This window comes from Diadema antillarum, unplaced genomic scaffold, assembly GCF_040938485.1.
Source record: "Diadema antillarum isolate AM-2024a unplaced genomic scaffold, OU_Dant_1.0 scf00000136, whole genome shotgun sequence".
NCBI lineage: Eukaryota > Metazoa > Echinodermata > Echinoidea > Diadematoida > Diadematidae > Diadema > Diadema antillarum.
The window spans coordinates 959214-986597 of NW_027271025.1; the positions used below are offsets into that span (position 1 = coordinate 959214).

The 27384-nt window shown below is 39.3% G+C and overlaps 1 protein-coding gene across 2 annotated transcripts in view; it reads right to left on the reverse strand.

Annotated features, from left to right (window-relative positions):
* Positions 1-375: 375 nt before the first annotated feature.
* The window catches only part of LOC139721027 (uncharacterized), a 54735-nt gene continuing 27726 nt past the window's right edge, over positions 376-27384 (reverse strand). Inside the window, exons 4-9 of one of the 2 annotated variants that reach the window (XM_071632360.1) lie at positions 24528-24768; positions 17340-17408; positions 16666-16767; positions 15395-15451; positions 13279-13356; positions 376-10317 (exon numbers count right to left, since the gene is read on the reverse strand). In XM_071632360.1, coding sequence (XP_071488461.1) covers positions 986-10317; positions 13279-13356; positions 15395-15451; positions 16666-16767; positions 17340-17408; positions 24528-24768 — 9879 coding nt within the window. In that variant the 3' untranslated portion in view covers positions 376-985. Of the gene's footprint in view, positions 10318-13278; positions 13357-15394; positions 15452-16665; positions 16768-17339; positions 17409-24527; positions 24769-27384 lie in introns of those variants that run through there. The other variant, XM_071632359.1, reaches the window with a different exon arrangement.

The window sequence follows — 27384 nt, forward strand, 5'->3', positions numbered from 1 at the left end:
TCAGTTGGTTCACTCAAGAGTGTCCCCTCAGACATACAATTCTTCACTTCAGCAAATTCCAGCTCCAATAAAATGTTACTATATCATCACAAACAATTCAAATACTTGCATCAGATTTCAAAGACCACAAGGACTCAGTCTCCTAATGACATGTACTTGAGTGGATTTATCTGTGACTGTAGAGGTTCTCAAATCATATTTCTCTTCTATCTCATTTTGCTATTTTTCATTCACACAGCCCTAAACACAGTCAACGAAATTCCACTTGAGAACAAATAATCATTTCATCAAAGATAAGAGAAGCACTACGAGATGGTGGACTATTATAAGAAGTGTGAACATACCATTCAACTTGATGTGACAATAATATCGCGATTTCTCTTATTTCTAAATCAATAAAACATCAAATGATAAGGATTTATTTTAGGCGTTTATAACACAAATAAATGTTTTCATTCCCACAAATGGACAGAATATTTAATTCGGTAAAAGATGAAATATATACTATTACATACATGTAGGACTGTCAGTTGTGGCTGCTGCACTACTGTTATCTCTGAGACATTCACACATAATTCTTTCACATGACTGTTACATAGCACAAAGAATGCATAACACCATATCTCATAATAACAGTATGGCTTTAACATTCACACAAAAAAAAAAAAACACACACATTCCTACTATTCACATGAACAAGACAAGAGAAAAGAATGCCACAAAAAGTTATTCATTTCTTAAAGTCATTGCTGAGATGTGATATATGTACAACCAAAATAACACATATTTTGAAGTGGCTTAAGTAGCTGACTTGCTGCACAGTACAAGATTTAATCATGGAGAAACTTTATCTGACAATTTTTGTCTACATGCAATTTCCTTTCACACACACACACACACACACACACACACACACACACACTCGTAAACACACACAAACAAACAAAAAATATCACATCAGAGATTGCATCTGGGGTGATGACATTTAATCAAATGGTTCCTGCTTTATACGGACTCCTAAAGCATTCTCCTCTTGCCTTGTGTGCAAAGCATTCCCTTCCACATCTCTTCCAAACCGATAGTCTTGTTCAGGTTCTTCTGCAAATGCCTCTTGTTGAGCATGGTCCAGTTCTAGATCTGAGCCAAAGTTTACATCTTCTTCTCCAAGGTCAACACCATCTTCATCAATGTCTGGAAGATCACTCATTGCATCACCTCTGAATGCACATACAGTCTCATGGTCTTTGCACTCTGCTTCTAAAGTAAATTGCTCTGAGCAAAACTGACACTCAAAAACCTTAGAGAGTTCATGAACTGCCATGTGGCTCTCTAGTCTTGCCTTCTTCCAAAAGGTTTGAGAACACACATTGCACTGATGCTTCTTGTCGGCCATTTTGATCTTGCCAATATTAGAGTTTCTGGACTTAGCAGTCTTTCTACCCTTGTTCTTGAGTTCAGCGGCTGCTTTCCTGCCCAGGACATGAAAAGCACAAGACTTTCTCCGTATATGCCTGACAAGGTGATGCCTCTGAGTGAATGCAAAATTGCAGTGTTCACAACGGTAAGGTCTGTGGTCTACAGAAGGGAAGCCTTCTTCTGGTGGAATATAAGTAGTTTGTTCCCCTGTAAGCAGAGATTCAAGACGTGAAACATGGCGATATGTTGGGTTTGGCTGTGGTTCTTGGATGACTTCTTGGATAACTTCACCTTGCATGGAACTCACAGTTGGATCGCTGAATATGGATGGTGACTCTAGTCTTTGCTTCAGGAGTGAAGGTCTACTCTCGCTCGGAGCAACTGTTTGTTCATTTGCATGGCTGGTCACATTTGTGATAAAGAGACCACTGCTGCCAAAATCATCTGACAAATGTGAACTAGGAACTCCAGACTGAATTTCTGGTGCAATAGGAGGTTGTATCTTCTCACCAGACAACTGTTCTGATGGAGTTGTTGATGTGCTACTTATGGGTTTGGTCTTCATGGTGATTCCATGCTTGAAGAGCATATGCCTTGAGAGGCTAGACTGCTGCTCAAACACTGCATTGCAGATCTTACATACAGACATTTTGCTCAGGTCTTTTACAGGCTTGCTCTGACACTCTGATGACCTTCGTGAATAGACTTTTCTGTGGACTGTTCGTTCATGCGCCATGCAAAGTCCTTTCAATCTAAATGCAGATGGGCAATATCTACAGCGAAACAGTTTACGCTGAATCATTTCCTGCTGCTCCTGTTGCTCCTGCTTGAGATGAATATCATCCTTTTTCAATGGCATCTCCTTCTCTAATAGATTTGGAGAGCATGGCTTTGTTACACTCTCTTGGACTTGGAGAGACAAAGTTGCAGCTGTCGGAATCGAGAGGTCATCTGTTTCATCTTGATGTGGAACACTTGCTGCCTCTGGGAGAATTTCTGTCTGCTGTGAAGGTGGTATGTCAGCTGAAGGGGTCATCTTGTTCTCTACACACGGCCGTTTCTTTCCATCACTAGATGGCCTCTGAGCTGCAAGGTTAGATACAATTTTCTCCAGTCTACTCGCTGATGAAACTGAAGTACTATGACGTTGAACATCCCCACTTGAATGCAAGTCTGGCAGAGCATTTTCAGAAATACCTGGCAGCGTGTTTTCAGAAATATCTGGCAGCAAGGCTTGATAATCTCCCAGAGAGCTATCTTTTAGAGAACCAAGGCTGTAGCTGTACTCGGGTTGATCTACTGGCTCTGGTTTTATCTTTGTTGCCATATGATCAATATCCATACGTACCCCAGTTGAGTTATCTGAAGTTTCCGGACCAACTGACTTTTCAAGACCAGGCTCAATTTTAACTTGCACAGGCTCTGCCCTGTTCTCACCCTGGTCACTGAGTTTCTGGGTGAATTCAGTGGATATTAATTTCAACAGCATCTGATTGTAGTCTGGATGATCCCTCTCATGTCTTTCAAGTTCATCACGAAGAGAGAATCTTAAGGGACACTGACTGCATTTCAAAAGTTTGTCATAAACATGTCCATGAAGATGGATGCAAAGCATACTAGATGAACTGAAGTAGTTACCACACACAGGGCATGCTTTGGGTGCCTCAGCATCTGGATTTGCCTTTTTATTCGGACATCCATTTCTTGTGTGCTCAAGTAGAAGGGACTTCTTGGTGACTGAGTATCCACAGTCTCTGCACATGAATATTGCAGCGGTCAATTTAGACTGTTCTCCCTTTGGCTTGGAATGCTCCCATTTCATGTGCTTGGCATAGTTTGATACAGTCTTGTATCCAAGTCCACACTTCACACATACATATGGTCTGCTGGGGGAAGGCTTGTGAAGCTCAAGGTGAAATCGCAATTGCCCTTTCTTACTGAAACCCTTTTTGCAAAGATGACAAAAATGACGTTTGGGAACGATGGCATGGCTGGAGGAAATTCCCTTACTTTGCTCTTCTTTTTCTACACCTGAGTCCTTTGAGTCCCTGTCTTGTTGTTGGGAGAGTCTTAAGCACAGGATATTCATGTTTACATGCTTACTTAGGTGCTGCTTTGTACTGTAGCCAAGTTTGCATCTTGCACATCTGAAAGGCTGATTTTCCCAGTTATCATGGACTTTCATGTGTGTTTCCACATGGGTTTTGGCCTGGAATCTGCAATTACATATGGGACACGAAAGGTCCCTCCGTTCTGAATCCTGCTTCCCACTGCCATTGGAATTCTCCTCTAAGGTAGCTGCAGCTTTGTCAGAAGGCACAGTCTCACTTTGGGTCTCAGATTCTGCAGCATCATCAACAAACTCACATGTTTGCTTTTCCAAATGTTCCACAAGATTTGTCTTGCTTTCAAATTTCTCCTTGCAGCGCGGGCATCGAATCTCATTTGGATAACCTTTCCTCCATGGATGGACAACATTACAGTGCCTATGGTAATCAAGAAGTCGGTTATATCCCAATGTACAAATCTTGCAGACAAAGGGCTTTGTCAGGGCAACCTTGTGGAGACGGGTGTGCTTACGCAGATGGATGACAGTCATAAAAGCAAAGCCACAGGTTTGGCATACATATGGACGTGCTTTGTTAGACTTTGCAGTTCTGTTGTGAACGGGTTTGCGACCGGGTGACAAGCTCTTTCTTATTGCACTGATAGATGGGACTGGTGAATGGGAGAGGGAAGAATTTGATCTTTCATCCCTATCAGAAGAAACTGCATTGCCATCATTGTTGAGCTCTGAAGGATCAGTCTTTATGACGGTTTGAGAATGATTCTGGCTTGAATTAAGTAGGCCTAGGGCATGTCTCTTCAAGTGTTTCTCCAGTTCACTTGGCCTCTTGTATCTTGCATCACACTGATCACAGCAGAATTTCTTGTCATGTCCAGTCTCTCTGATGATATCCCGTCCACCAATTCTGATGACATCTCTTTGCAAAGCATTATGGTCTTGTCGAAGATGTTTTGTTAGCATGATCTGATTACTAAATGGCACATTACAGAGTTGACACAAGAAAGATGATGTTGTAGAACATCGCTTCATGTGAACAAGAAACAAACTTCTAGTCCGAAATGACAAACCACATCTCTTACACCGATCACATTTCTTCTTTCCTTGCAAGTCAGCATGAAGCAAGCCTGGTGCTCTGCGATGTAATTGCATGTGCCGCTCTAGGTGAGATTTCGTGTAGCAAGATAGTCCACAGAGCTTGCATGGGAATGGTCTGGTTACAGATGGACCAAGCTTGTGAATCCTTTCATGTCTCCAGAGCGATGAGCGATCCTTGTATGCCTGTGGACAATATCTGCATTTGTGTTCACCTCTCCTTGTTGTTGGCTGCATCAAAGTAACTTGGTTCTGGCCAGGTTTCTTTGTCTGTTGACTCACCTGATGTCCCATCCCTTGTGTGGCTGCAGGCTTTGTACTCTGCCCATAATGACTGACTCGCCCCTGGTGTCTGCTCAGTCCGACTACTGTGTTGTACCCAATATGGCATACATCACACTTGTAGGGCTTGTTTGCACTTCTGGCATGAACCCTTAGATGTTTATACATTCCTGATGACTCTGAAAATAAATCTCCACAAAGAGGACATTTGTACCTCCTTACACCTGACGAAGTGACAATGAACTGGATTTTCGATGTCAAATTTGTCTTGGTTGGTACCCTGTCATGAGTGCGCATCATATGCTTTGTTCTTTCTTTTGTGCTCTTGAAACCGAAGCCACATTGTGAACAGCGATAAGGTAGGTTGTCACCAGTCTCATGCCGTTTGCGATGCCTATTCATGTTGCACCTCATGGTAAACCTGTCTCCACAGTATGGACATTCGAACGGCTTTTTCTTTGGAAGATTTTGTCTCTTAAGCTGCATCTCTGCATAAGTGGCAGAATGATAACTGTCAGGAGTAGTAGAAGAAGCCTGCTCCACATCATCATACAACCTTCCATGAACTCGCCTCACATGTTTGGTCATATTCCCCACTGAGTAGAATCCAAGACCACAGGTATCACATCGAAATGGCTTCCCTTCACTCTGTCTATGGAGTCGCAGGTGCTTGTACTTGGTAGACTTCAGACGAAACCTATCACCACATATGGGACATGGGTGTGGCCTGTCAATCATTCTTGTTAATGTGTCCCTATTTCCTGTCAACCATCTTGGGTCTGGAATCTCTGCTGCTGACATAACTCTATGTTTTGCTGTAACTTGAAGCTGCCTTGGAGAGATGGTGTGAACTTGTATGTGATCATCAAGAAGGTGCTTTGCTTTGAAGGTTTCTCCACAGACTCTGCATCTGAATGGACGCTTTGTTTTCACATCAATGCTCTCAGCATTTTCTAGTTGGGAGTAAGCCTTGACAGGATCACTGTGTGCAACAGACATAGTTTGTGATTGATCGAAATGAATTCTCTGGTGCTTCTTGAGATTTGTGGAACTGATGAATCTGCATTCACAAATATTGCACACATGTGTTCTACCTTCCAGGCCATCTTGTGAGTGAACCTTGGTATGGGTAGTTAAAGAAGCCCTTGTCTTGAAGGTGCAAGGACAGATATCACAAGCATAAGGTCTGTCCTGAGCTGCTGAGTGCACAGTGTCCTCACTGCCTTCTTCATACTGATCTTGTGTCTCATGTTCAGTGCCTTGACTATTCTCAATGTCGGTGATTTCACTGCGGTGAGTGTGCAGGTGATTTGAGAGACTAGACTTTTTGGAGAAAGAAATATGGCAGACATGGCATTCAAATGGAGGTCCACTGGGTGTAGTGTGTGACGTCTTTAAGTCTTCCTCCCAAATGAACTCAACTCCAGGATGAACACGCTTGTGATTACTCATACTTGAACGCTTCGTGAAATTTTTTCTGCATACTGGGCATTTAAAACCAGATATCACATACTTCTTCTTTGGCTTATCCTTCGGAGTCTCTGACATTTTGACATTCACTAAGCCTAAGTCAAGATTAGCATGGGAACGCTCATGAATCACGAGGGCATTCTTTTGTTTGAATATTCCACCACAGTGTCTGCACTTATGGATAGGCTGAGATGGGTTCACATGACTTGCCATATGAGAGAGCAGCTTTTGTTTTGTTTGGTATGCAGCTCCACCTTTGGCATTGGCTGTCCATGAAGAGGGTGCCTGCAAGTTATGAATTACCTTATGCTTGGAAATACTGATCTTAGACTTCCCATATATTCCACAGATGTCACACTGGAAAGGACGATCCTTGGATTTCACATGACGAGACTGATGCTTGCGTAAATTTCTGGCATACTTATATGCTGTGCCACATTTTGAGCATACATGAGGGCGTTCAGGATCTATGACACCCTTTGGATCAGGTCCCTTCATGATAGGCTCTATCTCTGCTTTCAGGGATGCATTTACTCTGCTCTTTTTGCCATCCATCAATGCAAGAAGTCTCTTTGTTTCAGCAGCATATTCAGGTGTATGTACCCTTTGGTGACGTGTGTGGTTTGAGTGTCCTTTGAAGGCAGCTCCACAAGTTTTGCACTTAAAAGGCCGTGGAAATCTTGAATGCTTTTCATGAACTCTCATGTGGCTTTCTAAGCCCCAGAATGTTTCAAACCTTGAGCCACACCGATGGCACACATGTAGATCACTTGGTACACTCCCAGATGATGATCGCCCAGGTTCGGTTTTGATTTTGATGACACTGCTTGATGGCGATTTTCTGTTAGCATCTGTCAGCATGCCATGAGCAAACTTCTGATGTTTCACAAGGTCAACCTGACGACTGAAAGCAGACTTGCACTTTTTGCTTGCTACTTGATTGTGCACTTTCATTGCGAAAGAGTTCTGGTTCACTGCATGATCACTGAAGTTTCCTTGTTGCATCATGGATGAATGCTTCTTCTTCAAATGGCCTTGCAGGACTTCCTTGCGGTTGAAAGTCCATGGGCAAAATTCACACTTAAATGGACGTTCCCCACTGTGGATTCTCATGTGTCTGCGAACATTTGCTCTGCATGAAAATGTTGCTCCACATTCATGACACATGAGAGGGTCTTTCTTAAAACTAGACTTGGAAGATGCTAGTCTCTGCTTCACAAATGGCATCTTAATCTTTAATGTGTTATCTGTACTTTTGGCAAGCTGACTTCGCACTGAAATTTCACTGGATTTTGTTGTCATCTTAAGATATTCTTCCGCATGGTGTCTTGATATGTGCATCTGAAGAAGACATCTGCGTCGGAAGCTTTTGGAACAAAAGGTGCAAGGAAATGGCTTTTTTAGCTTGTGCCGGATTTTGTGATCCTTCAGATAAGCTCGCTTAGAAAATGCCAGCTGGCAAGTGTCACATTTGAAAGGCTTGTTTGGATCCTTAGAGCGTGTTCCTGGTGGGTGCTGAGTGCGGATGTGTTCATCAAGGTAACTCTGCCTCACAAATCTCCTCTCACAGAAATCACACAGTAATGGCTTCAGTTTCACATGAACCTTCATGTGGTTCTTAAGCGTTGCAGAGAACTGGAAATCCTTACTACAAACTTTACAGGAGTAAGGTCTGTCTGACGAAGCTGATGTTATTTCTACACGCTCTCTCTCAACCTTGAGGTCTACACTAGGTAGCTTTTCCATGACTTTGTTGATAACTTCTTCATACTTTGCATCTAAGATGCTTTCTTCCACTGCTGTGGTATCCTCTGCAGGGTGACTTTCTTTCATGTGACTAATCAGATATGCTTTCCTGGTAAATTGACGCTCACAGAAATCACAAGCATAAGGCTTCCCATAGTGCAAGAACAAGTGCTCTTTCAAAGAAGACTTCGCTGTGAAAGCTTTATCGCACATCTCACAGGAAAATGGTCTGGCCTTCCCATCCAGTTTCTGCGGTGTCATTCCAACAGCTTCTGGCACAGTTTCTCTGAGGTCAGCATCCCCTTCATTTGTGCTGCTTGAAGTATCTTCATCTTTGCTTGGTTGTCTCTTGGTCACTGCCAACTTTTCGGTGACAACTTGATTGGTAGTCAGTTGCTTAAGAGCTTGATCTTTGGCTTGTCTTTCACATGTCTTCACTACTTTACCCTGCTGTGCTTTCTTCCTTCTCTCCTGCTGTTTGTGCAAGCTCATATGCCTTTCCGCCTCGTATGTGCGCTTGAAGTCCATTGGACAATACAAGCAAATGTATGGTTTGTAACCCCAATGAGTATATACATGTTCCAAGAGGTGAGCCCTCTGTTTCAGCGATCTATTACATACCACACAGATCCAGGGTCCATCCATGCTGTGAATCTCAACATGAACTTGTAGGTGAGAATCCTCCAGAAAAGTGGATTCACAGAGCTGGCATTTGTACGGACGAGGACCAATCATACTCTGTTCACAAAGAGGACCAGTGTCATTTCCTGTTTTTTCTGCAACATCACTACTTTGTGGAGACGAACAGGTGGAGTTTGCTTGTAAACTTGCAGCTGATCCCCATATCTGATGAATTTTGGCATGTTTTTCCAGGCTTTTCTGAGTTGGATAATTCTTTTGGCACACATTACACTTGAATTGCATGGGTTCACTCTCGAGTTGATCTTGTAACTGTTCATCACTGCCACTACCTTCAGGTGTGGTACTACACTGGTGATTCTCAAGTGCAATTTTATCTTGGGCTGTGAAATTAAGGCAGCTGTGGCTGTTTGCAGTATTTGAGTCTATTTCCTTTGCAATCTTGAGTCCAGATTCATGCATAGGCATGATGGGAGGCGGAGGTGGTTTTCGTGCTGCACGAAGTAGTTTTTGATGGGCCTTCTTGATGTGTAGCTTCATTTTCTTATTACGCATGAATCCCTTTGGACAAAATGGGCAGACAAATGGCCTGTGTCCTGTGTGACTGTACTCATGTTCTTTGAGACTAAACTGACTCTTGTATGATTTCCCACAAGTGCCACAGACAAAAGGCCTCTCTTTGTGGTCTCTCATATGCTGAGCAAGACTCTCCTCATCTACAAAGGATATATGACAGATCTTGCACTGGCTAATATGTGTCTTTTGATGCTCTTCAAATGCCTGCTTGTTGTGGCAAGCTTTACGGCAGATATTGCAGATGAGTTGCCTCCACACTTGTTGTGACATGCCATCATCTATGTTACACTTGTCCAGCACAGGTGAGGACCTATCATCCATCTTTCTCACACTTTGGTTATTATCCTCTTCTATGCCGACCACATCAATATCTGAGTCAATTCCACTTTCACATGCATTACCATCAACGGTGGCATCTTCCTGGGGTGGCATGTGAGTGACAGGCATGACATGTTGATCGCTGTCAGTATCATCTTTAAAATGACTTTCATCAGGGGTTACACATGAAGCACTTTGTAAAGAGATGTCTTTCTCATCTGCAATATACTCTGGCAGACCTGTCTCATTCCCTCCATACATTTCAGCAATGTCTGACTTAGTTTCTGGGAAAAGATTTCCTCTTTCTAATTGTTTAGGAGGCAAATTTCCATCAACAACTGGGGCAAACTTTTCAAAGAGATTTCCGTGACAGGTGCTGGCATATGCCGTATTCTCAGTTGTCATCTTCTCCTCCTCATCTGTAATATTAGGAGACATCTCTTTCTCATCAAGCAGTTCTGAATCTTCTCTGAAGGGCTCCTCACCTGCAGTAACACTATCTTTCTTCTCTTCAGAGTCATCTCTCATGTCATTTGCTCCTGTAGTCAATTCAAGTACGGACGTATTATGATCACTGCCAGAGGGAAGACTGCTGGACATTCTCTCAGAACTTTTATCACAGCCCTTTGACATCTGCTGCTGGTGAGTTTCTCCATTGTTACACAGCTCTCCATATTCTTGACTTTGAAGATGCTGCTCTGACAGCTGACCTGTACATAAAAGAAATTAACACAATTTTCAGGTACAAAACATTTATCTTTTTGTAACACATTTAGCTTGACTTTAAGCCTTGTTGTAAAATGTGGAAAACAACCTGAAAAGAATTGACCCAAAGAAAAAAAGAACAAATGTAGAAGCACCACTTATGAAGAGATTGAATTGACAAGGTTACTGTGTTGCACATTTGAGGATTCTTTTCACAGTACAGAGAACTCATGAGGTCATGAGCACAACATACTATACATAGTGATTACATTCAGTCAACCTCCCCTAAGTCGACCTCGCGCAAGTCGAAAACTCGGCCAAGTCGAAGCTCCAGAAAAGTCCCAATTTTCTCTTTTCTTATATCTTTAAAAATAATCTTTCACAAGTCAAAGTTTTACAAGTCAAATTTCGTCTATGTTGAAGATAATTTCGAGTCCAGATTTGTGTAAATACATGTTATTTCCATCGCACAAGTCAAAGTTTTTTTTTCCCGTACGTCATTCAAACATGGAAGTGAAGCATTCTTTCATTCTTTAATAAATAAACGAAGGAAAAAACACTAATTTTGTGATAAAATACTCCCAAGGGTCAAACCCTAATATCCCTTGTATCCTTGATGTCCAGCTGAGAAGAACATAAATCACAATATACCAGGTTAGAGGCGAGCCACGTGCGGGCGGCGCAGCGGGGTGGGGGGGGGGGAAGGAAGAAGAAAAAACTCTCAAAATCCAGTACAAGCCACCAATCTCACTAAGTGGCGAATGTTTGTGAGTGTAGCATGTTCAAAATTTCTCTGCGACAACAAAAACTCTTTCCGACAATAAAAACAGTTTGCGAGTTTGACTGCAATTGTTTACGAATTTGATTGCAACTGATAAACAATCCTACAATTCCCAAGTATTCGCTACGCTCGCAAACATTCACAGCTCAGTGAGATTTCGAGGAGCACACAAACGATTTGCGAAGGACACAAACAGCAAAATCCGACATTCAGAAGTTTTTATCCGAATGTGTTCCGACAATGAAGCAAAAAAACAAAACAAAAACACGCATTCTTGCACAGTTTGTGCCAAGTTCTCATGATGTATGTGTAAATGTCGCGTGAACTTTTGCTAAAATACAGCCAGTTACGTAAACGAAAAACACACCACGGAAATGCAACCACATAAATTTTTCAATAATCATTGGAGAATGTTTCCAAGGAGTGATAGCTGTCTTGAGTTGAAGATTTTCTCTTTCCTGTATTTCTCCTTTCTTTCCCTTTCATTTCTCTGTTGCGTATGTGTGTGCGGACCGTTAGTTGTTGGGGTTTTTTTCTGATGACCTAGGGCTACCCTATAATTCACAAGCATCATTCTTTATCTAGGTTCCCCTACACATTATCTTAAGTTTCAAATGTAATTTCTGCATGCATTGGAGTAATTTAAAGTGTATTTTGGGATTTTTTTTTAATATCAAAAATTTCGTTTTCATATACAGTGTATAGTTGCTTGATGTGTGGATGTACTACGTAGTATGCTATGTGTTTTGCAGAAAACATAGAGCGTTAAAGGGGTCATACATCAAACATGCACCAAAAGTTTGTGAGAATGTTTCAAAAGGTACATGAACAGGTATTGCAGTTTGTGTCGTAAAATGATCGGAAGGACTACGCGGATTTCGCGAAACATACACAAGACATTCTCCAAAGTTTCGGGGTCTGTTTGGGGTTTCACAAAGATTTTGCGAACATCGCGCGGGTCTGACGAAGGTCATGCACATATGACGAAACTTTAAAGACATTTTCAAGACCAAATAACAACCAAATCATAACTCACTGTGCGGAAAAGATTCGCAAAGAAAAAAAAAACAAATAGTTTTGAAATTCTTGCTGAAGTAACGGCATCCTCAAACAATTGATGATGCCTCTGAACTCCCGCGTTCGTTTGGCTATTTTTGCAGACTAAAATGTGAATGTTAGATTTTGCCCCTCACGACGTGACCACATAAAAACGCACATTACATGCAACGCATTTTGATTATTGCAGTCAAATAATTGAGCTTCACGATTTCTTTTAACTCAAAACAAAACAAAAACACTAAATACTACATATTGCTACCGTCTACTGTAAAAATAAACTCTGCCCCCCCCCCCCAAAAAAAAAAAAACCCATAAAAAGACACTGCGTTATAAAAATTCATCGGGAAATATCAAAAAACATGCGCGAGACATTCTTCGAAGCTTCGGGGTTTCACAAAGATTTTTGCGAACATCGCACACGTCTGGCGAAGGTCTTGCGCTATGACGAGACATTTAAGACATTTTCGAAAACAAATCCCGAATAAATCATGACTCATTGTGCGAAAAAGGTTCACAAAAAATTCTAATTGTTTTGAAATTCTTGCAAAAGTAAAAACGACATCCCAAAACAAATGACGACGCCCCAGAACTCAAGCGTTCGTTTGGCAATCTTTTGCAGACATTACATGCAACGCATTTTGATTATCGCAGTCCAGTAATCTTTCCAGGATTCTTTTTTAAAACTTAAACAAAACAAAAACATTAATTACAACATATTACTGCCGTCTACTGTAATTTCAGGGCCAATAAAAACATAAAACAGACACTGCTTTATTCGTTAGGAAATACAAGTCGAAAAAAAATTGGACTTCCACTGAAGTCGAAATGTTTTCGGCGGTCCAATAGATTCGACTTAGGCGAGGTTGACTGTATTTGCCATGAACGACTTGGTTACAGAAACTGCCATATTAGTGCTCACCACATGACAACAAAGCAAAAAGAAAACACAAATGAAGAGAAATAAGAATCTATATGGCCAAAAATCATTGACATGAAAATGACTAAATCTGAATGACAAAATAATCATGCCACCCTCATGGTATATGCTAGCAAACACAGTGCTTTTAAACGGAAGGAAATACTTGTAAATTTGGTTTCATCAAAAGAACATGAAACTAAAACTTACCCTCTCCACTCTGTGCAGGTAGCTTCTGTTTCCTATTGACCCAACTTCCATCATCTGTATCAGCATCAGCATCCACATCTGTGGAAAGACACAATGCCAGAGTATATAGATTATACAATAATAATCAACCACACTGTGAATAGAAATCATACAGTACAAATCTATCTAACTGTGACTACCAAAATACATTTAAGACAGAAACCGTCACAGCTTCTCTCATTAAACATCCACGTTACATATTCTGGAGTTTCAGCAACTACTAGTTGTCTTTCCAATCACTGAAAATTTTACAACATAAATACATCAGCCTTTAATTCCATTTTCATGCTGTTTAGTTTGTCCTGAATCTCCTACAATATTTAGTCTCTGCCCACTTCTTAGGGATAAAAGAAACAGGGCAATTTTCTTCATACAAAATGACATTGGGAAGATATAAACTACTATGTGAACATATAATTTAGCTAGAGGGAGATATTGAAGGCAGTCTGGAGTCAAGCTGATTCATGTTACAAGCGCTAAGAGGACAATTTGTCCTTGGTAGTTCTAAATGTATTCATATAAAAGCCAAGCACAATCAGAGTACAAAAATGAATCTTTGTATAAAGCTATCTACAATGTGCCCCCCCCCCCCCCCACATACACACTCTGTTTGTAGGTACATGTACACTTATACACAGGTATGTCAAGCTGGCAAATATAACATACTGTAGTCTGATATGTATTGTGTAAGGTGCACAGATACACATGACAGGGCCATAACAGAAACAACAAAGCAAACAGAAATATACATGGACATGAACCAGGCCTGCATGAACTATGATGAAAGAGAATGAAAGCAACCCTGATTTGAAAGGATTTTTGTGAAGGTCCAGATAGCAAGCTTTTATGGTAAATTATACCTTTAAAACATCTGTAGTGCGAAGCAAAAGCCTATCACCCCAATATTGAGTCAGGAAATGGTCAAAACATAAAGATATTCTATACACTGTGCATATAGAAGAAGTGAATCACAAAACTTTTATATTTATAGAAATTGAGCATTCACAAAATAGTATTCTTTTTGTACCATTTTGTTTTATGAAAATATAACTGTACATACTCAGTACCTTCAAATTGCCATTCTGGCTGGAAAATTGAATGGGGGTAAATGTTGCTTAAATGCACACAGAATATAGCTGAAAATGAATCAAGTTTGTTCTTTGCACTTGGGGTAGCAAGGTTATCACTTTGAAGGGAAAGAAATTCAATGGATCCCAGCATACATTTTTAGCTGTTAATTTTCAATCCAGCATTCAAATGACTTTGAACAAGCTAACAAAAATGTTCACAGTAATTTCTAAACCCTGGTCAATCGGGACCTACAAAGGTAGGCTTGCCTCTATGGACCCATGAGAGAATATGATAGGAGGGAAGGTGCCCTTTTGTGCGCATGCATATCTTAAGATTACCAGATTTAGTGACAAAAATAGAAGCATAAAACAAATCTAATCAGCCAAATTACTAAAGAAGTAATACTAGAGAAGTGCAAGGTCTATGATTTAAGGATACAATAGTTCATAACATTATGGTAAACACTCTAATTATTCAACACTTTTTTTCGGGGGGGGGGGGGTGGGGGGCAGGGGAGTCTGTTTCATTGCATTACACTTGCCAAGACTGCTACTTTCTCTCATTTTCTGCAGCCTTTGCTGCTACAGCATATATCTTCCTACATATATAGGGAATAACAAAGCTTTCTTTTAAGCAATTCTTTGGTTTTGCGCCACCTGTTACAGCACTGAGCAATCCTAATACACTCCTTTATATGTAATTTATTTCTGTTATCAGTTCATTATCTTGTAATCATTATGTAAGTATTGATATTGTACACAAATTCAGCATGTCTAAGACAGGCAATGAATTCAGTGAATATACATAACATTCGTAATCATGATGCCATCTTCTGTCTGCAAATGACTACAAGGTTATGATTAATGGCAATTGACGACAAGGTTATGATTAATGGCAATTGAGATACACCATAATAACTGAAAAAAAAAAGCGAATTCACGGTGCCTGTCATGCTTCTAGACTATTGCAAATCTGAAAGGAATTGGGCAAAGTGCCTCAAGCTCACCTATGAAACCTTCAGCCCACTCCTGCACATCCTCATACCATGTACACACCACAGGCTCTGAACCAAAGCAAAAATATGTATATAATGACAGGGTTGCATTTCTCTTGTGGAAACATATATTCTAACATAATCACGACAATATTCAAACTATGACAGGTATGACATAAATTTCCAGTGTAAAAGATTTACTCTGGAAGCTAGCAGCAGAAAGGAGATCATGGCAAGCATTCCAAAAACATGAAACAGTCAGTATACACACAGTGCCCACACATTATACAACACACAATGTAATGCAATATGAGACCAATAAAGAATGCAGGTAAAACACTATGTCTCATTACAATACTACTGTACAAAGTAATTCAAATAATTTCTTGTTAGCATACTGATAATACTATTGTGCAAAAATCGATTGACAAAGGGGGCAGAAGTACATGTGAAGCAAAGATCAGAAAAGAACTCCAGGTTTGTAACTATCAATACAGCGGTTTGGTAAATGCACCACATGCAAGTGGGTATTGGTAGTATCTTTTTTCAAACATTCATGGCATAACTAACCCACAGAATAAGAAGAGCAACCATAACTCACGACAAGCATCTACACTGTACTTATTAACATTCTATATGCCACAGTATAAACCCCCCCAGAAACACAGTACAGCAAAGTTGAAGAGAAAATCACACCCTTTGCTGTGATGAAAATGTTATGACAAAGCCATAGCTAGTTTTCTTGCATGTGGCCAATATTCAAAATACTATCCAAAACACATTGCAAAATTGTATTCTTGGTCAAGGTAACCCTCACATTTACTTTCATGAGTAGGTCTGAGGATGGCATGACTTTTTGAAGACGCAAACTCGATAGAAAATCAGAATTTTCTTGCAAAATCCCCATATGGAACTGCACTATTCAGTCACCATGAGTATATGCATGAGGAATAGAATTACACATGATGCTTTTGAGGTGCTGTGACATACTATGTGACATATTGTGATTTATCACTCAGTTTGAGCAAAATATGTGAAGTTGACAAGTCGTGACCCGAGTCAGGCCTACAAACATGGCACCGAAAGAGCTACTATGGAAATGACACTTGCCTCATTGCACAAACAAAGTAAAGCAAACATGCACTGCCCTGCCTTGGTGGTATATTTGGTTTGTAAATAAAGTACAGACAGCTGGAAGTTACTGTGAGGTTTTGGGGCACCCTGCAAGTAACAGTGTGAGCACAAACATGCAGGTGAAGTGTCACAAATCTAAGGAAATGTACCTGCATCTAAAACTGCCTCATCAACTTCAGAGTCATCATTCAAGATCTCAACATCACAAGGTTCATCCTCTCTGCCTTCAGAGTCGCCAGCATCATCCTTGTCTAAAATACAATGGAAACAGAACAAAGGGGGAAAAAACATATTTCCTTTTAATTTTTTTTTTTCAAATTCCTGAGAAAACACAGTGAGGCACCATCTCACAGTCCCCCTTCTGTATTTTCATTTCTATCTAATGCTAAAGGTTTTCCTCATTTGATAATATAAAATACATTGAAGCAATAGTAACAGCTTTTCTGATTTTTGCAGGTATCATCTACCTTTATCATTTTCACTCCATGGGGAAGGGGGTTGGGTAGAGAATTCTTGGGAAATCACACCCACCCCCACCAAAAAATAATTAATAAATTAATAAATTATCATGAAAACTACATCAGGATTGTTCCACTACAAAACCAATGTTTATATGTTCTTATATGTATGAATAGCATTGACTAATAATATCTGGGAGAAAAACGAGTTGTACTACTGCCCTGGAGATACAGCAATGCACACATGGAGTACCACACATCTTTTGTGTGTGTGTGTGTGTGTCTGTGTGTGTGTAGTAGTTTATTTGGGTTACACTTTAATGTATGCTTGGGCATGTTGTGAAAGTTCTGTAGGTTGAACCAACCTTTGTGATCACTGAAAGAACTGCTCTCTGATTCTTGCAGTGTGGACTTCTGCTCATGTGAGTTAGAACCTGCATAGTAAAAACACAATGAAGAGTGGCTATCATTTATAAAGCTCTCATACACGATAGCAAATTTTCTTTATAAATAATCAAAAAGTTTAAAGAACATTTCACATATTGTATTGCTGGGTAGAAAGCAAATGGAGCATAGTTATGATAAAGGAACCCCAGATTTGGAGAGGGTAATACATTTCACCAATAATTTGATGTCAAAAGAAGAGGGGGTACAGCTAGAATAGAGGTGTATTTATGTGAAATAAATAGTCAAGGTAAAATATGAGTAGATCTAAAAAATACAAAGTACCGGTAGGTCTGATTGGTAGTAGGCATGATTGGCAGTAGGGTATGCAGCTGCGGTCACATAACTACCACAGCAGGATACAGGATAACACATCTGCAAGATTGTCCATGCAAGCTACCTTCATGAACCTAACGATTCTAGCTTCAGCCTTGGCTTAATGCCAACAGCTGATGTAGAAAGCCACATCTGGCTGCACACCTCTATGCACCTAGACAATAATCAAAGTGGGCAAAGTAGACGCTGGCATTGCACAGAAAGAGTGAAAAGCTTCTTCTCTTCTCATTCTCAATAAGCTCCAACTTGTGAGAACTGCCACACATACAAGGATCACAAATGGTGAATGTTAAAAGACAGAATAATCAGATTAGAGTTTACTGCAGTGAGCAGCTGAATGTTCTCTGCATAAGATCGAAATGCCAGTTCAGGGTTCCAGTATGCACATGAACAGAGAAAAGGTAATTTGTACCAACAGGGCATAGTTGGCTTTAAATTCACTGAGATAAGCATCTGAGACGTATATGATTATCAAAGTAATTCCTATAAATGGTAATTGCCAGCACATTCATGGTGCTTTACGGCAAACGTGATATTTGGCAGTATCAATAGAAAAAGATTGTCAATACGTTTGGTACAAAATAATGAAATGACTGCTGTATTTTGTTACGTCTTGCTATTTACAGTACTTCAAGATTGAATTCCTCAAATACAAGATGCTTTAATAGCACTTAGAAACTTTAGAATCAAGCACTTTATAAGTTATATTTATCTTTTTTTTTTATTATTATTATTACCAGGTATTACTATTATTATTATTATCATCATTACTAATATTAATTTTAAGTGTTAATTGAAGGACCATTCTAGTCACTTGATCTTCTCTTAAAGATATTTTTTTGTTCGAACATGATTGATGAATTCCATAAATTGTTATGTAGGACAAGCTTATAAAATGCATGATCTCACTTTAGTGAAGTGCCCAACCGTCTGAGGAAAAAAAAGGTCATACGTACCCATGTGCACATGAGCTAACTCCCGAACTGACATATTACATAGAGTCACCTTCCACTTGGTATATCAGATTTACCAGTTTCTCAGAGAGGTAAAATTTTGCATCCCTTTATTGTTCACAGGAATTCATACTGTAAGGAGGTGAGTGCACTATTACTCCAATGCTTCACAGTGCTAGCACACAGATGTGTGTTAATGTGCCAGGTTTCATTCAGCATGACTACTAGGGATAATCACAAGGAACAGAGAAAGATTGGTAGATTGAAGAACAATCTGGAGGCCAGTGTATAGCTGCTGCAGATAGAAGATTAGAAGTTGATACAATAGCTATATACCAGTCAATACAGGAACCTACATTATAAAGAAGAGGAATGGGACCAGTGCTGTACAAGCTGTTATTTTGCGTACACATATTTTGGGGAATAATGGACATTTTCACGAGATGTTGTTTTCGCAAATTGTCACTAAGGCTGTCGTTAGTGCACTATTACCCTAGCACATGGAGACATTTGTGTTGTTGAATTTACAGAATAAGAGTTATTCATGAAATTCCACAAAAATTAAACCCACACAAAAATAACAGCTTATAGAGCAAATGACCTTCAGGGTGCGATTCAAATCTTCTCCTATTTCTTCATTTAAAATGCACATCACTGACAACTCCTTCAGTCTGATATATAAACAAGTATGTATACCAGCGTACAATCTAGGATACTGTAAAACGAGGAATATTCGCGTGCATTTTAATTTCGCTAGTGCCAACATTCGCGAAATTAAAATGCATGCGAAAGTTCTTGCCTACTTAATATGCATTGGATGCCACTGGCAATTCACAAAAATTTCATGCTGCAGGAAAGGCTTTCGCCTCCAATTCACGAAATTTTCATGCTGCTAATATATTGTGTTTTACAGTAATACATGCACGATGTATTGCTAAGATTGTTCAAATGTAGCACTCTACACAGTGGTATCTTGCAGAGCATTTTACACTCAACGATGCATTATACCACATTCATCTGAGAGTATGTCTTCATGACAGACATCAAACCAATGGTGGTGCACCCTTCTACGCAGCAAGGATGGTAAATGGCCATGCAAAGCACTATTTGCCCTCTATTTTTACCTCTCATGATGAACAAATACAACATATTTACTGTGGTACCTGGTCCTGGTAATATATATGTCATACAGTGTAGCATCTTGGTGACATTGAGTATCTTTTGGTCATCAGGACTGAACAGTACCTTTGTAAGTCAACTCAGTCTAATGCTGCTTTCCTTTTGACAGTTTGGGCCATTTACATGATGTTCATGATAGCAGTGGTGCATACATATTAGACTGAAGGAGTTATTGAACATTGGGTATGTGTCTTTGCACAACTAATTTTGTTGGCCACGTATATTTATATTCCACATACTAAGAATCTTGCTATAGGATTGGTCAAGAGCTGATCACGTTATAAAGCGTAGTTTTGCCCATCACATCATCTGGAAGAAAAGTTGGTTGCACTCTATGTTGATAGTCCCTTTTGTTTCGCTGATCTCTTCAGTTCATACAGTCCTAACTCGAGATGAGTTAACGCGAAATAAAAGTGCATTGCACTGTGGACTATCATTTAACTAGGTCACTTGATAGTACACAGTGCAATGCATTTTTATTTCGGTGCCGCGCAATGCGCGGACCAAATTCATTGTTTTGTCATCTACACGCATACATCTAAAGTAACCTAAGCCCTGAGGTAGGAGACCTAAAAACAACTAAAACGGTTTGAGATGTGGAATAAAATGGGAATATCTAGGACACTAGATGTGGAATATGGGCCATTCTCAGATTAAGTGTTCAATTCCATGTGAGTAAAACCGAAAAATCAACCACAAAGTAATACATTCAAAGATGTGTTTTCGGAAACTTCAAAACCGGTCAAATACGAAACAAAAAGTGGAACATTCTAAATGATGGCCATTCATTGAGTAAAAATGATTTGAAATAGAGCATCATATATGATTTTTGATCACCAATCAGATACGTTACCGCAAATTTACATGTTGTAATGGACTCCTAACTCTGAATTAAATTTATTGTTTTGATCCAATTTCTGTTCAGGAAAAGACATCTGTCCCCCCTAAAGATATTGGGATTTTTCAAGAGGTAAAGATGTTGTCATCCCTTGCTAATTGGTAGAAATTATTTCTGTGTGGTAGGTTGAAATATGCTTTTTGCTGAAATGAAATATAACCTTAAGATTCACTTTGTATTTTTTGCAAATTTCGCTTACAAATAAAGTTTCGAATCCCACAAATCATGCAAACGGAACGATCCGATCTGGAATTTCCACAGGAAACAAATATGAATTGCTTTCCCGGGGAAATAACTATTGAAAAACATCGAATCACCTTTGGTAACGTATCTGGTAAGATATAAGTAATAATTTTAGTTGTGTATGAATTAATAAATATCACCTGTTTAATTATTTACCTCATGAATTGATGTAAAAATGAATAATGTAAGCCCAAATTAACCATTTTAAACATTGTACGTAATATTTAAACTATGAAATGTAGTGGAAAAGAGCCCTAAATGTGAAAGCTGAGTTCTTCATTCACAGAATATTCTCATCTTACGTCTGAATGTATTTATCCATCTGACTATAAATATTCATTAAGTTTTGATGGATAATGCAAACAAGGTTTAAAATATATATGTTTGCAGGCACTTAGAAGGAAAGAGGTACAGTCTCTATGAACTCGATGTGCTAAACAGTTGTTTGACCTATGGTAACGTATTTGGCTCATTCCTTTTAATGAAAATGAATAAATAATTGTTCAACTTATCAATGAATCTTGAGTAGTTCTTCATATGTTGAAAAACACTAGAATAAATATGCAACAGAACACTGGAACTTTTCTCGGAAGCGTTTCATAAACTACTTTTTACTCTTTCAAAGTTTGGTAACGTATCTGGCGTACCGTAAATGAATCTGTCGGTGAAGTTACAGAGCAATATCTACTGAATATTCTTCATTTGAACATAACTTTAATTTTTTATGGAAGCGTCATTCTATGCAGAATTATTTTATAAACACTTTGTTTTACATAACATTATTTGTCACCGTGGGTGCCCTGAATTATACGTAACGTATCTGCTAAATCTGAAAAGCAAAAAACTGATATGCTGAATCTTAGCTTCGTCTTGTAAAATAAACGTTCAAAGTTGTTGCATAGAATGTGAAAGTGGCTGGGTTTTATAGAATAGAACTTTGGAGTTTATGAGCACACAACGATTTGTTTGTAAAACCATTTACAATTTCTTTTCAGCATTTTGATTATGTGGTAACGTATCTGTCGGAAAACTTGGCATTAAGTTGTGAGACACTGACGCACAAAGAAAAATCATGTGGAAGTGTTGCTCTTTTTCACCTCTCTGTCCTTTTGGTGTAAGAATATAATCCTGAGGTCCAACAAAACGAAGCATGTAATGTGTAGGGATGAATTTTGACCAGATTTGATCCCCAGAAAGCACAAGACCAATGAGCAAAATTCGGTCACGTATCTGGGGTAACGTATCTGTGGTAACGTATATGGTCGATCATATTATTATGAGAGCGATATCTACCAAATATTTCTCACTTGTACTAAACTTTAATGTTGAATCGATGCGTCATTCCGAGGAGTAATGTATAATATACAATTTGTTTGATATTGCAATATCTGTCGCCGTGGGTGGCGTGAAAAGTATGTAACGTATCTGTCCAAATAAAAAGTGTAGAAAACCGATATTTCAAACATTGTACCGTATTCTCAATAAAGAGCTGTTGCACAAAAAATCTAAGTACTTGCAGTGTATGAAGTATATCCTCAGGGTTTCATATACACAGGGTCATTGCATAGTCTTGTTATTTTCGCAATGCTGTAACACTAAAGAAACTGGTAACGTATCTGGCGGTGAATTTGGCGACAGGTTTCAAAAGGCTATAAAAACAGAAGTCAATAAAAGTTTTGGAACTTTTTGAGTATTGTGATTAGCACATATGATATGCTCATCGTCCATGAAAATGATATTTGGAAAGTATGTTTGTGGACGGAGAGGAGCAATAAAACATAATTCTGAAATAGCCGGCGACACTGCGTTTTGGGGGTCTTAACGAAGTTTAACAGCAAAATTTTATACAAAAAGGCAGACAACTGCATTTGATCATGTTTATTTTTAACAAATAAAGTCCTCGTGATATATTATAAACATTTAAATAGTATCTAATAGGTTTCAGGGAACCGCAAACTGTCATGGAATGTCGGCGACACCAAAATTCCGTATTTGAACGCTTTTACTGAGAATGGGCCATATAAAGCAAATAATCAACTTTTAGTTTCAGGCAATGAGACAAACTATCACTTCCTTGGCGATCTGAATGTGTACGCTATCTTTCCTCATCTGCACTTCGGAAAGATAGCTACATCCAGATCGCCTCGGAAGTGATAGTTTGTCCCATCACCTTCACCAATGTTGATTATTTGCTTAATCTCCTTCACATCACTTTAACTTTCTGACTGGTGCCCTCAGTACAGCAAGAGGAGACTGGTCATCAGGTCTACGGAATGCAGCTTGTTGTGTCACCAATTTTTGCATGAATTATGCAGTGGAGCAGTCAAGTCAGTACACAAATGACGCACAGGTGCGAGTGCGTCAGTCGGAATTGTGTGCATAAGGTAACTATGGAATGCTTAACCCATGAGGCGAAGCCGAGTGGGTTTAGGCTAAATTCCATAGTTACCGCATGCACACTATATTCCGACTGACGCACGAAAAGACATGTGCCTCATCTGTTTTATAGAATGGGTAATTTTCTTGCCAAAAACCTATTTTCCAATCGTGTTACCCGATGACAAATTTACTGGATGCATTTTCTTTTGGCTTGCCGTAGACAAGAGCCCGAAAACCATGCATCAATTTTTACTGGACGCATGGCCAACCATGCATCAGTAAAAACTGATGCATGGCTGTTTTAGCCAATAGGCGGCTCGTACTGAGTGGCGAACGCTTGCTTAATGCGCGAACCTTTGTCACAAGTGCGCGTACTCCTGCTACAAGTGCGCGATACATGTTTACCACTGTGACTCAGTGTGCGGCCAGTATAAATAAACACATAGCTCTCGACCAATGAGATAGCAGGATTCTCGCTACCCATTCTATAACAACATTTGGCTCGCAATGGGATACATTAGTGTGACAGATAGCTGGAAATTCATCCCTCTATGGTGTGTACACTATTTGTGATGGACAAGGTTAACTGGATGTGCATTTACAGTAGAAAACATGACCTTAGTGGCCTCACAAGCCAGCATCTGTTATGTAACACAAGGCTCAAGACACATTCTTTTAAATCTTAAATCTTTCTTCTTGTTAATGTTGACATTCTCACTTTAGCTTCCACATCAACACCAGACTTACACAGCACTGCTTATACATCGGAGACAAAGCCTGCTGGGCTTCTAGTGTCTTCACACTGGAGGCCAGACAGTAACTTCACAGGTGATGTTATGGCTGGAATGGCTGGCATGTTGGAATAATATGCTCAGCTTCTATTTACTGACATGTGAGATACGCCTGGCAAGAATGCTACCAGCTTGCACAATACTTGTAAGTGCAAATAACTGTGACACAGATTTGACTATAATTGTACACCTTGCACTGAAAGCTCATTAAGTACCATACAAAATGCATAGGCCCAAATGCTTTGTACAGACCATGCTTTCAGTGATGGTCATGTTAAGTTGTTGCAGGCATGTCAACATGTACAAATGAATGTTTAGCTGTTGACTCACTGGCTGCTTCTCTGCTTCTTGGCTCCCTCCCTCTGTTCCTTGGATCAGAGGAAAGAAGCTGACTTCCTGCTTGGATTGGGCAAGTGGTCAAGAAATAGATGTCATCCTCTTCTTGATACACCTTCATATTCTGCTCGCTTTCTTCAGCCTCCCAGTTCACATACCGCATCCAGTTACACTTGTTCTCGTCACGGGCATCAATCCAGTGCATCACAGCTCCTCTGCCATTATCTTCTCGAATCTAAATCAAAGAAGCACATATAAATACTACAATTGACTGAAGAACAATGAAGGCTGTCAGCTGAAAACTGGTAAGAAATGTCACTGTCAAAAGTACTTTGCTCCATGTACAGGAGGATGTTACCTGTTTGTAGGCTACATCCTCAATACATGCTTTATGTATCTTCTTCCCCTGTTAGGCCTACTGGTTCCACTGGTTGATGTTAGTACATTCTTTTTCTTACTACTTGTTTTGACAATGATTCATTGGCATTCATTCAACCCTATGTGAACTGGGAGGTCACCTTGACCCCCTCCTCCCCCCCCCCCCTACCCCCGGTCATGATTTTGCGACTTCTCTGGAACCACTGCAGATTACTCTTTTATCATTTTTTTCGGTACTTTCACCTGATAATTACTGTTAATATATTCTGTTACTTTACAAATCACTTCATGTTAAAAAGGGAAGTCTATGATCTTGAGTCATTACATTGTCTCAAACTTTTTATTGTTTTTCTTTGAAAAATACAAAAATAGCAAAAATAACCAGACATTGGTAACTTATATTTGCATAATTTGCATATTCTACATTTGCTCATTTGAATGAAAACATGAATGCACTGCTAATACCTCAATGGACCTCAATGCAAATTTTGCATAAGTCACACAATCAGTATGCGAGATCCTGGGGGTCAAACTAACAGTTAAAAGATGGACTGAAAAAGCCCAGTTAAAATAGGATTACCCCCCCCCCCCCCACACACACACACACACACACAAAGGAAAAAAAATATATATATATCATATATAGTGATAATGATAATAATAATACAATAAAAGCCATTACAATTGCTACAAATTTCCAGAAGTATTGTCATTTCATAGACATAGTAAAGAAAAATACAGTTTACACCTTCTACATGAAAAAAAAGAGCCTGTTATACGGCACTTACAAAATACCTGCTATTACCCATTGTCAATCTGTTCATACACACCACCTTGTGCCAATTTGCTTTGCATATTCTGTAGAGAATGTTACAGGCTTGGATTCCAAACAAGATCAGGAGAAGCAATGTTCAGATTATTATGTTGATAAACGATAAATGAAATAGCAGAAACTTCACAAATAGTCAAACAAGTGGATCTATACCTCATGCAACATACCTGGTCTGAGGGTCAAGAAGAACTAAGTTTCAAGAATGGACAACAAAAAAAAAACAACAACAACACACACACACACACAATATCTCACTCACCCTTTGGGGGCAGAGGTATTACAGACATGACTCTCTAAAACAGAATCTTGAGAGCTATCCCCAATTGCATCATACAGAAGATGTTAGGAATCATTTCAAAATATAACTAGAAATGTTGCTATGGCGACTGATGCCTCTGCCATAATGCATGATTCTCCCAATAGGTGTATGGTACAATGTCTTCACAATGTGTTATCACAGTTTCACAGAACCGGCAAAATATTGAAATGACAGGTTTGTCAGAAATATTTTGAATGCTCACTTTTCTTGAACTAGGTTTGCAATAATTGTCTATAGAGTGTAGGTACAGAATGTATTTGGGGAATTGAGGATTTTTACTTGACTTCTGACCAACCCTTTTATAATCTTTATGCATTGAGTAATTTTCAAGACCTATGAAGAAAGAGTGTTAATTACAGTATAAATTAGATTTTTTTTTTTGCATCTAGACCTGGACTTTGACCCTTAATCTTTAACCTAATTTTGACCTTCTGGCTGGAAATTTCCCAGAAAATCTCCATTAGGTACGTAATACATGTATATATCAAGTTTTAAAAATGATAATACAAGCATTGCATAAACTAGTATATGAGGGAAATAGTTAAATTTTGAGGAGTTAACCTTGACCTCTGACCCCCTGACTATTGACCCATAACCCCTACATTCCCTAGATAATCCCTGCCAGTCAGTACATGAGTATGTACCAAGTTCCATGAAGATACATTGAACCATTTGCGAGAAAAGTAAAATTATTAACATTTTCACCTGACCTTTGACCTTTTGACCTTTGACCTTATGACATGAAACTCTCTCTGGAAAATTTTATGCAGTAGTACATGTCTACACTAAGTTTCAAGAAAATACCGTAAAGGCATTGCATGGATATGGGGGAAATAGCAACATTTATAGCATTTGACCTTGACCTTTGACCTCTTGCCAATGTCACTAAAATCTACTCAACTAATTGCCCCATCATACACTATTCTTGGACCAAATTTGGTGAAACCTGCTTCATCCACTTTTGAGTTATCACGTAAACAGATAAATTTTAGAAGGTGACCTTGATCTTTCTTTGTCCGATTTCACTCAAAAACTAATCAAGTAAATGTCCCATCATACATCATCCTTGGACAAAGTTTGGTGAAATTTGCTTGATCCAGTTTTGAGTTATTGCGTAAACGGGAGTTATTGCGTAAACGGATGTAATTTCATGATTTGATCTTTAGCCTTTGGCCAATTTCACCCAAAATCTTATTAAGTAATTGCCCTATCATATCTTATACTTGGACCAAGTTTGGTAAAATTCCAGTAAATATTACTCAAGTTATCGCGTAAACAAATGCGGATGGACGTACGTTACGGACGTAAGTTACGGACGTATG